Consider the following 16,288-nt stretch of genomic DNA (forward strand, 5'->3'; position numbering starts at 1 on the left):
TTAAATATTATATACACACGCACGCACAGAAACCAAATTAAATGGAATGTATTCAATTCAGAGTTTTGATGACAAATTAAGAATATCCTCTTTGAGTTTAATCTTTTTTTTTATGTGACAAATTGGATCGAGAATGCTAACAGATGATGTTAACGGTTAAGGGGTTTGGTCGATCTTGGGTGTGGGGGCACCCAATCAACGGCCAAGATTCTTTCATGGGGGGGTGAATTTTTAAAAATATATATATATATAAGGGCCAGAAAAATTCTGGCCCAGATGCCTGCAGGGGCAGGATGAAATATTCCCGGTTAAGGGATATCTGAGTTGCTGAAATAACAAATAATCATGAGTTCGGTTTTTTTAGAAAGAGATTTTTTAGTAGTTATTAAATCGCGCTGAGGAAGATTGACTCCAAATTTATTTGAAATTTCAATTCAAAATTATAATAAATTAAATTTACACCAACCAACCAAATTCTAACTTACTCTCGTTTCTTGTTTTTTCATTCGCATCCAATGCTCCTTTCCTTCTACTTCACTCTTTATGCGGTCTCAAAATCCACATTCCTTTCCCTTTTTTTCTAACATGCATTGCCTTGCCAGTACAAATTCCGTTGAATAATCTCCCCACACTTTCATCCTATCATTTTAATGGCACTGATTCGGCATCAGACTGCTCTGGAAGCCGTTTTCTTCTTGCTGCTACTGAGTTGCCGCTGGGTTCACTCGGAGCCCACTCAGGACAAGCAAGCGCTCCTCGATTTCGTCTCGCGTGTCCCGCATGAAAGACGGCTCCAGTGGAATGAGTCCGATACGGCTTGTGAGTGGGTGGGTGTCGGGTGCGATGTTACAAATTCCTCTGTTTACTATTTGAGGTTACCGGGTGTTGGCCTCGTCGGGGAGATTCCGCCGAACACGTTGGGTAGGCTCACGCAGCTCCGAGTGTTGAGTCTCCGTTCAAATAGGCTGTCTGGTTCCATTCCGCCGGAATTCTCCCAGCTCATATTCCTCCGCAGCTTGTATCTGCAGGGGAACCAGTTATCCGGCGAATTTCCGATTGAGATTACGGAGTTATCTCGGATGATCCGCCTCGACCTGTCATTCAACAACTTCAGCGGCCCGATTCCGTTTTCTATCAGCAACCTCACTCATTTAACCGGTTTGTTTTTGGAGAACAATTCCTTTAGCGGCAAAATCCCGAGCGTAGCTCCTCCTGGTATTGTAGATTTCAATGTGGCAAACAATAATCTCAATGGTTCGATCCCTAGCGTACTTGCCAAATTCCCGACATCCGCATTCGCTGGAAATGTCGATTTATGCGGCGGCCCATTGCCTCCGTGCAACCCATTTTTCCCTTCGCCGTCCCCCACCCCTACATTACCTCCAATCCTCACTCCAACCCATAAAAGGCACAAAAAGTTATCAGCAGCAGCAATAATTGCCATTTCAGTCGTCGGCGGAGTACTGCTTCTGTTGCTCATACTAGCATTAATATTCCTTCTACTGAGAAAGAAAATATCAAGAGAAAAAACAACAAAAGCGCCCAAACCAGACGCCGCATCCAGGGCTGCAGGGCCAGTGCTCGACATCGGAACTTCGTCGTCGAAAGAAGACGTCACAGGGGGTTCCACTGACGGAGCGGGAAGAAACAAACTCGTATTCTTCAATGGCAATGGATACAGCTTTGATTTGGAGGATTTGTTGAGGGCTTCTGCAGAAGTATTGGGAAAAGGAAGTGTGGGCACTAGCTACAAGGCGGTGCTGGAAGAAGGCACAACTGTGGTGGTGAAGAGGCTGAAAGATGTAGCGGTGGGGAAGAAAGAATTTGAGCAACAAATTCAAATTATTGGGAATTTGAAGAATGAAAATCTGCTGCCACTGAGAGCTTTCTACTTCTCCAAGGATGAGAAATTGCTGGTGTATGATTACATGCCTGCTGGGAGTTTATCTGCTCTTCTTCATGGTAAGTCAAATTTGATTTTCTTCCTCTCTCTCTCCATTTTTCCTGGTAAATTTGATTTGCATTTCTTTTACTAGTTTAATTTTCTAAAATATTGAATTTAATTGTCAATTACAGACACGTGGGATGAATTTTGTTCACTAGTTTCTCGCGCAATTGTCGGCTTTTTGAAAGAACTGACTACCACGTTTGAGTCTTTTTTGTTAAGAAGCTTAAGGGCACCATGCTCCCATGCATGAAAAATTATGGGGAAATTTGTAAATTAATTTTGTTCAACTCTTTTTTTTTTTTTTTTTTTTAAGAAAATGATCTACCTATTTTTTTTTAAGAAAATGATGGGTTAAAAAACAAAATATCCCAAATTTTATTCACTGGGTCCCACATTTACGACTCAAGATCAAGAGGTCGAAATGGGTTTCAAAAATAAGTCAATTTTCATAAATATTCTTAAAATATAATTATTGATTTGCCTACAAAAAGAGTTCTTCTTTCCCTGATTTATCACCTTATGATGATGAATCATCAAGTTGCTGAAGATTAAAGGGTGGTTTTAAACAAATAAATTACTACGTATAAAATTGTTTATGAATAGATTCAACTGTGTATCATATACTAATAGTTGAAAGTTTTGTTTGTGTAACTATTTTAGTTTTTAAACAACTAAAACTTGTGTTTTTATGATAATTACGACAATAAGTTTCTTTTTTATTTTGGAATATGAAATCATCAATCATGTTGCATCATTTTGATTTAATTCTTGAGGCTTTAATTAGTGTGATTTGAAATTTTGTAGTCGCCAAATGATAATGATGGATACTTTGTCCCCTCCTATATTGGACTTATTTTAGTAGCTAAATTATTCTTATTCATTATTATTAGTGTAACTGATCTAATTGGGTGTCGTAATTATGTGTCTGTTTTCATAATGCGTAATGCATCTGATAACATAGTTGTAATTTTTAAATGTCAATATAAATACATAGCATTCATATAGTTTTTACATTTTATAAAATGAAGCAATTTTGTTAGATATTGTAGTTTTTTGAATAAATATGGAACCCCCAATAGTTACTTTTCGGTGTGTATTGATTAATGTAATACTCTGCAAACCACTCTAATCATGATAAATCACATGTTCGTCCGAGAAAATATTGGTATGAGAATTGACTCAGTTTTGACCATTAGTTAAATGCTCATTTATGCTGCTCCACTAACTCGGACAGCACAGACAATAAATAGTATTTAGTTTTAATATTAGGCATGAGTGGTGACGAGTATTTAATGATTTGACTAATACAATTGAAAATGGTTTATCAAAGAATAAAAAAAAAACAATAAAATGGTTCGACTTGTATGGTAAGGTTGCTGAACCCCCGGAAGAAAAGGTAGCCCACCCATAAATCACTCTTCATTTCTTGTTGGGAAATAAAAGTTTTTGGTATAACTTTAAGGATCTACACTATTTTCTTTCCGTTTATTTTTCATATATTTACTCAGACGCACTTCTTTTAAAGCAAAGTTGATAGGAAAAAAGTTGATGTTAAATGATTAGTCATTTGTTCTATGATTCTTGCTTTATTTTTTGCGGAATAAGTTTCAAGTGAATTCCTCAAAGTTCAAGAAGTAGTAAAGGTGGGCGTACTAAAATTCACTACTTTTAACGTGCAAAGGTTAAAATTTTTAAAATCTTGCATTAATTCACTCAAATGGAATAAAAATTTCATTGAAGTCCCCAAAGTTCAAGTTGCAATAAAGCCACTCTCTCCAAAACAAAAATACTTGCCCTTTACTTTTCTTCCTTTTCAATTTAAACAAAACCATGAAACAATGATGGCTACATACCTTTTCTCGCTTCTTCTTTTATCAAACTTCACCCTTTTGTAACGTTACATTGATTCAACATGAAATATAAAACATACTTATGAATATCATGGTTAACTTATAGAGCTTTTCAGTATTTAGCGTATGATTCACATCTTAACACAGTTGGATGTGTTCCATTATATCTTAGATGAACCCAGACTCGTTGCGTGATAAAGAACGGCCTATATGTCGAATGTGCAACAGTTGTATATATGATAACTAAACTGGCTTACCTGCTGGTATAATGGAGGGCCGGGATATGGTAGAGTGATGTTACTTTGATATTCATTGTTTTCTGCACATATTCGCATAAGAGCTTATTTCTATTGTACGATACAGGTAGTCGAGGTTCAAGTCGCAGCCCACTAGACTGGGACAGCAGAATAAAAATAGCATCCAGTGCTGCGAGAGGACTAGCACACCTTCATGCATTTGGAAACTTACCACATGGAAACATCAAGTCCTCGAATGTCCTCCTCAAACAAGACAATATTGATGCATATGTATCAGATTACGGGCTTAATCCCCTATTCTCGGGCACGATCCCTCCAAATCATCGCATCACGGGCTACCGCGCTCCTGAGGTGCTTGAAACCAAGAAAGTCACGTTCAAGTCTGATGTCTACAGCTTTGGAGTACTCATTTTAGAGCTATTAACAGGCAAATCGCCTAATCAGCCTTCGTTAGGTGATGAAGGGATCGATTTGCCTCGATGGGTACAAAGTGTTGTACGCGAAGAATGGACGGCCGAAGTTTTTGACGTTGCACTAATGAGACAGCACAATGTGGAGGAAGAAATGGTACAGCTTCTCCAGATAGGTATGGCCTGTGTAGCCATGGTGCCAGACCAAAGACCAGCAATGCAAGAAGTTGTCAGAATGATCGGGGAAATTAATAGAGACCACACCGATGACGCTTTACGGCAGTCATCTGATGATGCATTACCAGGGGGATCAGACAGTCAAACGCCTCCAACAGAGCCAAGGATTTCTCCCCCGAGTGGCACAGCTTAAGTTACAGCTAAACTCGATCGGAAATCATGTGTCTAATTATTGATTCATTATAGTGTTTATATTCATTTGTGATCCTCTTGTTTTATTGTATGATGTTTTTAATTGTTTTTTTATATATATATATATAGAGGTTGGGATTCTGGGGATTTTCTTGAACTGATTACAGTTGACCATGCTAGGTATTTCGTCGTTTCGTGTTTGATTCTTTGTGCAGTAAACTTAAACCCTTTTTATTGGTGTCTGTTTCTTGCATTTGATTTTTGACAATTTTTCATGGTATTCATTTTGATAGCGTACCATCAGGGGGGTTGATGTGTATTTGTCGTTTGGTCCGAGTTTTCAAGCAATGTAAAGTTATATAAAATATTTTTTACAATATAAATTTTGAAATTTATGTGAAGTGAAATAATATTATTTTGTTGAATGATGAGGGGAAACGAAAACTAATGTCATGTTTATTTTAAAAATAGATAGAAAAAATATGAAAGTCTTATATCTCTTTTTTTTATATATATATATATATATATATAATTAAATTTGAAATGCGACTGCTTTTCATCCCCACTTGGTAAACTCAAAATATAAATTTCGCCATTAAAAAGCATAAAGTCTCGCCAAAATTCTGCGATGCTATATTGAATAGAAAACACGAAGAACGTTTTTGCCAAGGCATAAATAAAGAACCATCAGAAGGAAATAACCATTTCAAATTTCTTTAATAAAAATTAATGCAAAGATAAAGCACCGGGAAAAGAGAATAATGATGGAAAGACTAGCATGTATATTACTGCAGAATTATACCCCTACCTCTGCTTCCTCGTCCCCTTCCTCTTCCTCTACCTCTTCCTCTCCCTCTTCCTCGAAATTCATCTCTACCAACAGCTCTGGGGTCGTCTCTTTCGAAGTTGAACATACTCATCTTTATATTCTCTGCATCCACCATATAAGAACTACTTTGTTCCTACATAGATCGAAACAAGAATTGTGTCACCACTTTAATCACACAACTAAGAGGCTACACAAACTTAAGAACACAAAAGAAATAAACTCTACTTTGCAAATATGTACTTCCTCCCAAATATGATAAATTGGAACCATTAGCACTAGTGCGATGATAATGGTACTACTATAGTAATCCTAAAAAATTAGGTAAATTGTCATCAGAAAAGAGCCATTAAAGGAGCACATCGTTGAGAAGAAAATGGTTACTTGAATATCTTCAAGATCTAATTGCTGTTGAAGCTGTCTTGCAAGGTCTTCATCTTGATCGATACCACGACATTCATTTGTTGTCCGAAGATCATTTCCAGTTTTCCTCCTCTCCCATTCATCTAGAGTGAGGAAAGCTGATTCTTCCTGTTTTCCCTTTCCCCTATATCTCAGACTTTTGGAATTACGACTGTTATGGTTAGGCTGAGTTGATTTCTGGAGAAGTTTTTGGGCGGCTACTTGATTTTGAACAGGTACAGACGCAGTCACTGTGACAAATTCAGATATGTTAAACATACCAAACAGCAAATATCAATGTTGAATCAAACCTTGCATCAGTGAAGAAAAACAAAAGATAAAATTGGCACATCTTGGGTGAAGTTGTACAAGTAAATAAGTTGTACATGACAATTGTAGTTAGCACTGATCTAGATTTAGTGACTAAAAAATCTTGGAAATTTATTCTGGATATAAATTAAGAAGATGCATTTTCATCATTCTTTTACTTAAAAGGGACCTCTTCTCATATTTTCATCATCAAGATTCACGCCTAAATGAGTCGAGATGACATTGTCAAATACAATGTCAAGGTTCAAACCCTGGTACCGTCAAACCCCCTCCCCATTGTTGTAAAAAAATGTTATTACTGTTGCAGACTTGGTACGACATAAATGACCTTGATATTCTTGCCACCAAGCATGCGCTTCTGAGCGTACGCAAAATAAAAACTTTTTGAGATATATAACTTGTCGCATGAGAAAGTCCTGAAGAGTTGGTAGGCTTAAACAATTAGTTTGTAACTCAGCTGTACTCAATGCACCTTTTGGCCGTGTTAGGGAGCATGTTGGCTTCTCCTCCTCTTTGTCAACGTTAAGAAGCAGGTTTACATCAGTTACACGATCCAAATTCAGGTCATTGCTCGTCTGAATCGAATTGGAGTGTCCATCTTTCCCAGCCAGTCTCTGGCCCTTCTCACTCGAGGATGATCCAGAAAAACCTGTGATTTAGGAGGACCTGTTATAGTTATTAAAAATGCTTTATTATTCAAGTACCACTTTGTCCTCATGGACTCTAGTTCTGTCACCATCTGCGACCTAACAATAAATTGTAGGAATTCATGTTTTCAGAAACAACGAAACAAAAATGCTTTATATGTCAAAATATTGAAAGAGAATCAATAAACCATTAATCGAGGTATACCATGTCAAAAATAAGATAGCCATTGCATAGACTTTTTAAATTGAGAAAAGACAAACCAAAATACATACAATACCATACCTAGTCACATCAAATTACCATATCAAATCTTTTCGATTTGTTCTTATATCTATGCGAAAAATAGGTTTGAATGTTTTTTTACTTATGGTCTGCATCATAAAGTTCATAAAATAGATAAGTAAAGCATAACATACCTGTGATTCCTTGCTTAGGGGCTTGAATTTGGAGTTTTTCAAATGGTGGAGGACAACTTGATGCATTTTCACGAGAGAGCTTTACAGTGTGATGAGAGTTGACCAAATACTTGCGTTTCATTTGTGATTCTTCAAGTAGTGACTGAACAACACCCCCCAATATTATGATTACCTTACTGTTCAAACACACAATACCGCTACGTACATTAGCTTTGTTGAGCAGTTGGACCTGGCAACTCAAGCAAAGAAGAAAATATACATCACAAATTTGGAATCTTATTTCTCTGTTAACAATCATACTATCAATCGTCAAGTCAGATCTCAGGAAGTAGTGCTAAAATTAAATTTCAAATAACTTTCATTATTCACGTGTTTGCGTACATGAATTGAGATATAATTAGTAGTGTGTATTTGTACACCTCTCGCACTTCAGAAGCATAAACCACAATGCAGTTCCAGATGTCAGCTTCATAAATAGCATTAAATTTGAAGTTCTAAAAGCGGTACGCCAGTTCTTTTAACAGCAGTTTTTAGCTCAACACAGAAGCAAAATTTTATATAAGTATCACAAAAAAAGAGTTTGAAGCAAAAACTATAGATGGCGAAAAGCCAATGGCAACTCCAGTTCAGGTTTCTGGTATTCTTATATGTTTCAAGCAATCTATGAGAAGCTCAATATTTCTTCAAACTAACTGAGCTTGTAGGGGAGTATAGAAAAATATTCGACGTTAATATCTCTTGTGGACTAGGATTCTTGGCTTTGTACTTCCATTCACTCGTGCATTTATTTATGTAAAATTATATAATTATTCCGTTCTAAAGTCTTTGAAAAAGCTAAGCCAACAGACATTCTTTCATAACAGAAAAATGTCAAAATTGCAAATAACGGCAGCATGCCTTAAGCCGTTGCCACTTGAGTCATCCATCATATTATGGTAAAGTCTTTCAAAAGAATGCACACACTTATTGCAATAGTATACAATTTATAAATAAATTAAATTCATTCCAATTCCCAATCTCTTATAACTCTCATCCTGGGTTATTTGGTTATGTGCATCGGAATACACATGTTAGACCATAAAACAGTAACATTTGAGATTCTTGTTAACTTTCCTCGTATCTATCATTCCCGAAACCAGAAAAAGTAGGGTCTGGGGATTGATTAAATCGAAAGGTGGATAAAATATTGAAGATTTTGCAAAGAATGTGAAACTACTAGATCTTAGAACGTTTTAAGTGAACACCTTAGTCCCAGGGATAACATCTTCACGAAGTGATGGAACATGAGATAACTCTACAGCATTAGCTTCAGAATGCCCATCCGTCAGCTTCAATAGAAGTAGCCGATTGCCTGAATTTCCAGAAGTTTCGCCTATAGAACTCCGGGTTATATCTCTACATGAGGACACCTTCTCAGCACACAGTAGTTCAGTCAATAGACGATAAGAGTACGTATTCATAAAAATATTCCTGGATTTAATAATCCTTATCGCAAACCAAAAAACATCCCACATTTAATATGAATTAGCATCAAACCACATTTATCTTTGAATCAAAATCATCTACAATGTACCTGAAGGACCATTGGTCCTCGAATATTAGAAGCTTTACAAAGATCAGAAGCTTCGGGTAGAGATTTCCCGCCAATCGATCGCAAGTCCATGTTGAGGAGTTCCGATTCTATTGAATCGACGGTGCAAAAACCGCTACCTGAGAACTGAGCGCTTATCAGCCCTTCGATTCGTTCGGGATCGCGAAAACACCAGCCTCTGGATGTGAGAGCTTGCAGGAGCGAAGGGTTGCTGCTGGAATCCATATCTGCTGCACTTTGTTTGATTTTTGGGATTTCGGACTCTTTTCGTGATTTTGCTCGTTCTTTAATTTTTATATATATTTTATAGTAATTCTTTCCCTATTATTTATGCATCATCAAGCTTGTGGATTATTCTGCAATTTCTCTCAACAAATCATTTTTCTCCGCTATCGTTTGATATGATGGGTTTCATGTGAGATCGTTTCACGGATTTTAATATGTGAGACGGATCAAGCCTATCGATATTCACAATAAAAAGTAATACTCTTAGCATAAAAAGTAATATTTTTTCGTATATGAATCAAATAAAGAGATACGTCTCACAAATACGATCCATAAGACCGTCTCACACAAGGTTTTGAGACTTTTAGCATATTATAATTTTTACATTTATTATCAAATACAATAAATATCACATAAAAACTAGCTCGTATTGTCGTATTTTTATAGACAATATCGATTAGCACAGGCCTATTTATGTCGCCTTTTCTCAATTAACTTCACATTCATCGTAATTTTGTGAGATCGGTAAACATAACTTGGAACAGAGATGGATTATACAGTAAATATATAAGTTCAAAGTTGCCCCCTCTAGCTTATATGTATACTTCTTCTTTGAAATTTATTTGTCTTGAATATGTGAACAAATCTTATCAAATTGATTAATACTGGAGTTAGTCTCGTGTGAGACCGTCTCACGGGTCATAATCCGTGAGACGGATCGACCCTACTCATATTCAAAATAAAAAGTAATACTCTTAACATAAAGAGTAATACTTTTTCATGGGTGAGCCAAATAAGATATCCGTCTCACAAATACGACCCGTGAGACCGTCTCACACAAGTTTTTGTCTTAATACTGATCGAAATATGGAATGTTTTTTTAGAAGGTTTAGAGGTTGTAAAAACAAATCGTTTTTAGTTGGACTCGTTTTTTTTAATTCAAACTTAGTTACTGAGCTTTTCAAGTCAATTCGGAGTGCACATATCTGCTCCAATTCATGGTGAAACTTGTAATCCATTTGCTCACTCGTACGCCTATTACGTTTTCAGCTAGATACCGAAGATTTACCTTAAACACTGTACAATTGGTATCTGCATCAATAGAATGATAATGATCATTCATATATTCATCTACTGGTTACATTAGATAACATTTAGTGTACTAAGCGTGCGCAGAATACTCAAAAAAAATAGAATACCAACATAGAAAATATGTCCCATAGATGCAACAGTTCAATAAAAAAGCTCTGATGAAAGCAAATCTTCTGTTATATTTGGAGCACAACCAATGGAGTCCCGTGTATTCTACTAAAAGTCACATGGTAAATATGCATTAATCGAATGTCATATACGCTCCTGTAGAAAATGATATTACATCAACAGGAAACAGAAAAGTTTCGAGTTTTCGAGCCAAATATTCTTTACCACACTTGTGCCCTCTATAATTAATGACCACATAGTACAGCATGCTACACCATACAAAGTTTGAACATATTTTTACCATTTAAAAAACAAAATGGAGACTGCTAATCCAAGAACGTAACTAAACATATTCTTTTAGAACTAAAAGCATTACAGTTACAGAACACCGTATTCAGATATCACCTAGAATACTATCCAAAAAGCATAGAGAAAACTGTATTTCACAACAAACATGGCAATAAACTCACAACAGTTCGCCTCTAGTGAAATGATAACATAAAAAATAAGATTATGTTGCATCTGTAAGAATGTGGAGAACCAAACTCATTCAATGAAAATTTTGTTTTGGACAAGTGGAAGCAATTTGCCTGATTGTTTCATCTCATAGGACAGGTCAATTTCCATCAATCGATGATTCTCTTTGGACCGAGACATTGAAAATTGAACTACCAAATCATCCCCTTGTTGAACACGTGGAGGAGGGTGTAGAAGGAACACCTGAAGAAATACAAAAAGTGACCGAATAATTCTTCAAGAAATGGACAGAGTTAGGCGAGAGAGGGAGTAAAAAAGGAAACATCTGCTGAGACTTCTATGTATCAACGACTAGAACACGTTATTAAACTTTCTAGTATTTTTCATGGCTCTTGAAATTACCCACCAAATGAAGCCATAAACAGTAACTTAATTTGCTTTACTCATGAAAACTATCAGGTGAAACAGTAGATACAAATCTGAAGTGCACCAATGCAACTTGGGATATGAGTAATAAAGAAATTTATTTTTTTTATATCAAAACAAAATAGAATCATCAGTTATAGATGCATATGCAGCCTCAACAGCTTGGCCTCAGAATAAGCCTAGCTTTTTGGTATTTCACGCACAATTAACTGTCGTGAATGTTAGATTTGTTGACCCTCTTTTGTTTCAAGAATTAAAAGAATGAGAATCTATTTAAGGAAAATCGAACCCACAATCACCTACAAGCCTGTAATCCAGCTATATTTTAATGTGCTTAAGCTTGCCCTCCTATTGACAACAGAACATCACATTTGCATGAAGGAAAGAATAAGTATGGATGCTACCAACCTGCTGGCCCCAATGTGTACCAAAATCTTCATTTGGGGCAGTTGTCAACTCAATTTCCTGTTGAGCTGGATTTGTGTTGCTACCCTAGACCGATCATTAAAGTTAAGAAAGCAAAATTTAAGATATCTTCTGAATGTTTAACATCAGAAATGTGAAACTCACCCGGAAATGGACATCAAACCATCCGGCAAAACCACATAATCTCGAATTCTCTGTTGTGATGGATGACGAAAAGCTTGCATGAACAGTTCGTATATCATTTACAGTGGCATTCAGGCAATCGATCTCCTTAATAACCACAGTTGTTCCGATAATATGATTTGGATGAAGATTTTTCCAAATCGATGTCTACAGAAGCATGAATGTTTGTTTAGATGGAGGAACAGACCTTTTACAGTCATAATCACTAAAATCACCAACAAAAAAATTCGAAAAAAGGAAACAATTATAGTATCGCACGAAAAAATTGAAACCCTAAAGGAGGAAGCTGCAACACGTAACATTAGAACTCCAGATTGCACCCCCCACCCCACCCCAACACTTTTCTAGATCTTATGAGCGGCAAGAAACAAATGCGGTAAAGAGAAGAATAAGCTATGTTTAGAAAGACTAGTTGCACCAACCTCCAAATAGTATTTTCTTTGTTCTTCAGTATATGGCTTTGTCAAAACACTCATATCAACACCGTAATAATTTTTAGCCTCGTTAATAAAGCAATACCAATCATCCATGGACCCTTCATAATCTTTCATTTTCTGGTCTACTAAACCAGAACTGAGAGGTGCCATCCACATTCGAGCATGACTTGGATACCTGCAAAATGGAAGTGTGATAAGTCGTCGAATAACCAACAACATATCACACGTCAAATCCATATTGTTCATCAAGACAGAAAGTGATGCAGTCGACATTCTTTCCCTTGGTCATGCCTAAGGAAATTTACCTCGCACGCCTGCTCTATTTGGTAACAAATGAGAAGAAAAATATGATGCATTGATAGCCAACAAGCTTATATAACAAACTGTTTAACTTTAAAAGGCCTTTGATACCATATAATGTCTCTATATCTCAACGATGTTATTAGATTGACTACAGAATGAACCATTGTACCGACCTCACTCTTCTCGGGCATCTAGAACAGGGCCCTATATTTCCCTCAGGCAGCAGATTTATTCTCTAAGCCAAGACCCAAGACCAGGAGTAGTAATGGGGGTTGGTAGCAACATAACAAGATCATAAAAATGAAAGAAAAGATGTTTGAAAGCTTTATAAAAGGAGTGAAGAAGCAGCAGTAGTGAAAGATGTCAAAATACATAAACTTTTGAGAGCAAGAAATCAACAAAAATAAAAGGGAAAAAAGCTATACAATAATGTTTGCATCCTAGGTATATGGTCAGGACTCATTTATATTTCTGTTGTGGTAACCCCGATACAATCATCCTTGCTGTTGTAAGTGATTGAACATCAATAAATTAGACTCTCCCTCCACTATTTGACTGAGACCATCCGCTATATTTTTTCTTTAATTGTTTCTCACTTCTTTATCACTTTCTTTTATCAAAATTTCCTTCTTTTAGCAGGTCCAGTTATCCATGATTGCTTTTCTCCAATTTTCGCACTCAACATGTTCTATGTCATTTAACCTTTCTCACTCACTTCAAAATTTAGCTTGGCCCAAATGTTCTCTCATATGCTTTCAACTTGCCAAATCACTCTTCTACAATTTCTCACAAAAACACGACTGGCAGCAATCCTTTCACACGAGTCCGTACAGAACACATTCTTTAGACCAGGCATTTTTGAGAGTGAACCAAAACTAATCAGTGGTTACACTTAAATGCTACTATAACCAAACAGCATGCAAACTATATACGGTCACCATCTGAACTCCATATTTTACTTTCAATAGGTATGACACAACAACACCAGACACGCAGGCTACTTGAAATATAATACCAGAATTCTGCTGCAATGTTGATGAAACTTTATTTGGAGAAGAAAATGAATAGAATGCAAGGATATATTCTGAAGGTTATGATTACCTAGTGTCATTCCAATGCATTTGTAGGACAAACACATTCATCTATTGCATGTAAGATAAACAATTCAAGGCTACGGTTAAATGTTGTAAAATTTTAAACAAACTAAAGAGATAGAAACATTGAATGCTGACAGGTACAGTAGAAACTAGTAAATATAAATTAGCAGAAGAACTCACATAACTCCATTTGGCTTTAACCAGCGATCCCGAGCACAAATTACAGAGTCAAACATTGATTCCCGCAGAAGAAAGTATCCCATCCATTCTGAAATAATAACATCAACTGACCAAAGGAAATGTCAGATGCAATGTACAATTATCAAAAAACTGAGAGAGGGATTTAGATACTGCAACAAAACAACATGGAGAAAAAAACAGAAGACTACGACCTAACCTTTTTCTGGAAGATTAACATCTTCAATTGATCCCTCAATCACTTCAACAACACTGTGAAGATTGTTTGCTTCAACCAGTTGACGTGCATGCTCTGCCATCTTGGTGGCTTCCACAGCATAAACTTTCTTTGCCCCCGCCTGTGCAGACCATATAGCTAGAATACCACTCCCCGCGCCAACATCTAGAATAGTCTACGCCATGTTCAAACCAACTCTATCAAACGTAAGAGGTAAAATAACAGCCCATTCTAAATTCTTCAATATTTTATTTTTTTCTGATTCAAATTATTTGCTTTAATTTTGCACATCTTTCTAGCATGCAAGATGCAAAATTGCAAACCTGAATTCTCTCTCTAAGACGGTGTTTGGCTAAATTTATTTAAAATAACTTATAAGCTCTTACATGAGGTCTAATTTTAAAAATAAATTGTTAAAGTGATTGGATGAACTTATTTTAAACAACTTAAAGATGCTAATATTTTTGCTACTATAAGATCTTTTTATTGTCAAAATTATCAAAAAGAGTATAATATTATGAGTTAATATAAATATTTGTATATATATATATATATGAAAATAGTTTTATAATTGTAATATTAAAAAAACAATTTTACATTTATACTTAGAAAAATTGATGTTCTTTGGGAAAAAAATTACTTAATATTTTTTTAAATGTGTGCAAGTAAAATTTTAGATTAAAAAATTGTAGTTAGTAATTTACTCAATAAAACTTTAACAATTTTGTTGTTTATATCTTAATTAAAAGATAGAACAAATTCAAATTCGATAAACAGGAAGATTTAAAAAGCAAAAATAAAGTAGATATCTAAGAAGATATATAAAGATATTTTAGAGAAGTAAAATATTAAAATATGATCTTTTCGAAAAAAGTTGAGATAAGTTGTTTGTAAGCTGTCAAAAAATTTATTTTGATGACTTATAAGTAATTTTCAGCTTTTTTTACGAAACAAATTATGAAAACGTATAAGCTCTAAAACATCGTAGAAACCTTTTTTTTTTTGAGCTTATTACCTCTATCAAACACCCTCTGAGTCTGGTAGACAGTTAAACCGGGAAACTATAGAAAAATACAACATGAACGGGAAACGAACAAACGTACGATCAAGAGATTTGAGAAAGGCATAGAACACTAAACAAAGCAAAAATTAAGCCGCGACATTCTCAAATCCAAAACATACCTCCCATACAAGAATAAAACACATGCTAATAAACAGCGACAGCTCAAATATATCCTCAAACTAGCAAATCACCAAGCGTCATTTATAACCAGGAAAAACAAAGTAATACGCTATGAAAGCTACCTTCTCAAAGAAATGGTGCTTGTTCTGGAAGACGGCGTTGAAGTAAGCATCCATTCGAACTCGGTCACAGAGCATCTCCTTCTGGTGGTAGAGAAAGCCGTAGGTACAAAAATAGTTAGCGAAATCAACACCCTTGTCTACGGCGGCGGGTTCGCTAGTGCTACCCATCGTTCCGCGGCACTTGCCTTTCAAACGAAGGCAGTTTTTGGAGGTGGAATGTTAGGGCAAAGGAAAGCGTTCTGACGAGTGAGTCATTTATATGCGCGTGGAAGCTCGCCAAGTTTAGATTTTTACAAATCAAGATGTAGGTTCCGTACATTGTTAGACTTTGAGATGCAAGGGTAATTTCGTCACTCAAATTAATGAAAAAATAAAATAAAATAAAACTAATAAGCATTCCATCGAATTTACAATCCATATCAGGATCAAGAAAATGGCTAAATACAAACAGATTTATTTTCCCTTTGCTAGCAACAATATAATTATGCAGTAAATTCTGGTTTTTACCCTTTATAAATTCATTTTTATTCCACATTAAGAAAAAATATAAATATTAATTTTAACGTAAACTCCAAACTCCCCGCAACTAAGATAAGGTTAAAATTCAAGAAAATCGAAGGTTGAGCCGACTGAAGACAGCCGAATGAATACTGGTGGTTCAACGGAGCAGAAAACCAAGGTTACAGCATCATATATACACAAGCTCATAATACCCATACAGCCAATATAAATGTCCAAACCAAGAAA

At 35.8% G+C, this 16,288-nt stretch overlaps 3 protein-coding genes across 4 annotated transcripts; 1 reads left to right on the top strand and 2 right to left on the bottom strand.

Annotated features, from left to right (window-relative positions):
• Nucleotides 1-397: 397 nt before the first annotated feature.
• LOC140832280 (probable inactive receptor kinase At2g26730) lies at nucleotides 398-5,162 on the top strand. Its single transcript, XM_073196192.1, has 2 exons — nucleotides 398-1,962; nucleotides 4,162-5,162. The coding sequence occupies exons 1-2, from the start codon at nucleotides 651-653 to the stop codon at nucleotides 4,833-4,835; spliced, it is 1,986 nt and encodes a 661-aa protein (XP_073052293.1). The 5' UTR covers nucleotides 398-650; the 3' UTR covers nucleotides 4,836-5,162.
• A 277-nt stretch (nucleotides 5,163-5,439) lies between these two features.
• LOC140832283 (uncharacterized) lies at nucleotides 5,440-9,411 on the bottom strand. Its single transcript, XM_073196196.1, has 6 exons — nucleotides 9,030-9,411; nucleotides 8,701-8,865; nucleotides 7,457-7,685; nucleotides 6,865-7,041; nucleotides 6,045-6,313; nucleotides 5,440-5,796 (listed from the first exon to the last, which is right to left on the bottom strand). Exons 1-6 carry the CDS (start codon nucleotides 9,270-9,272, stop codon nucleotides 5,620-5,622), a joined length of 1,260 nt encoding a protein of 419 aa, XP_073052297.1. The 5' UTR covers nucleotides 9,273-9,411; the 3' UTR covers nucleotides 5,440-5,619.
• A 1,388-nt stretch (nucleotides 9,412-10,799) lies between these two features.
• Nucleotides 10,800-15,805, bottom strand: LOC140832285 (protein arginine N-methyltransferase PRMT10-like). 2 transcript variants are annotated; one of them, XM_073196201.1, is made up of 7 exons: nucleotides 15,542-15,805; nucleotides 14,219-14,411; nucleotides 14,002-14,107; nucleotides 12,407-12,596; nucleotides 11,946-12,131; nucleotides 11,784-11,867; nucleotides 10,800-11,192 (listed from the first exon to the last, which is right to left on the bottom strand). In XM_073196201.1, the coding sequence occupies exons 1-7, from the start codon at nucleotides 15,707-15,709 to the stop codon at nucleotides 11,019-11,021; spliced, it is 1,101 nt and encodes a 366-aa protein (XP_073052302.1). In that variant the 5' UTR covers nucleotides 15,710-15,805; the 3' UTR covers nucleotides 10,800-11,018. The 2 variants fall into 2 exon arrangements, with proteins under 2 accessions (XP_073052302.1, XP_073052303.1); XM_073196202.1 differs by having other exon boundaries at nucleotides 14,219-14,433; nucleotides 15,542-15,665.
• Between the last annotated feature and the right edge of the window lie 483 nt (nucleotides 15,806-16,288).

Source organism: Primulina eburnea, chromosome 5 (assembly GCF_022965805.1).
Source record: "Primulina eburnea isolate SZY01 chromosome 5, ASM2296580v1, whole genome shotgun sequence".
NCBI lineage: Eukaryota > Viridiplantae > Streptophyta > Magnoliopsida > Lamiales > Gesneriaceae > Primulina > Primulina eburnea.

Coding starts and splice junctions, on each gene's coding strand:
- LOC140832283 (XM_073196196.1), bottom strand. CDS start 9,272: ATGGATTCCAGCAGCAACCCTTCGCTCCTGCAAGCTCTCACATCCAGA. Junction 8,866..9,029: donor GAGGACCAATGGTCCTTCAG/GTACATTGTAGA, acceptor TGTGCTGAGAAG/GTGTCCTCATGTAGAGATAT. Junction 7,686..8,700: donor ATGTTATCCCTGGGACTAAG/GTGTTCACTTAA, acceptor TTGAGTTGCCAG/GTCCAACTGCTCAACAAAGC.
- LOC140832280 (XM_073196192.1), top strand. CDS start 651: ATGGCACTGATTCGGCATCAGACTGCTCTGGAAGCCGTTTTCTTCTTG. Junction 1,963..4,161: donor TTTATCTGCTCTTCTTCATG/GTAAGTCAAATT, acceptor TGTACGATACAG/GTAGTCGAGGTTCAAGTCGC.
- LOC140832285 (XM_073196201.1), bottom strand. CDS start 15,709: ATGGGTAGCACTAGCGAACCCGCCGCCGTAGACAAGGGTGTTGATTTC. Junction 12,597..14,001: donor TTAAAGCCAAATGGAGTTAT/GTGAGTTCTTCT, acceptor TCCATTTTGCAG/GTATCCAAGTCATGCTCGAA. Junction 11,193..11,783: donor GTACACATTGGGGCCAGCAG/GTTGGTAGCATC, acceptor GTATTTCTTCAG/GTGTTCCTTCTACACCCTCC.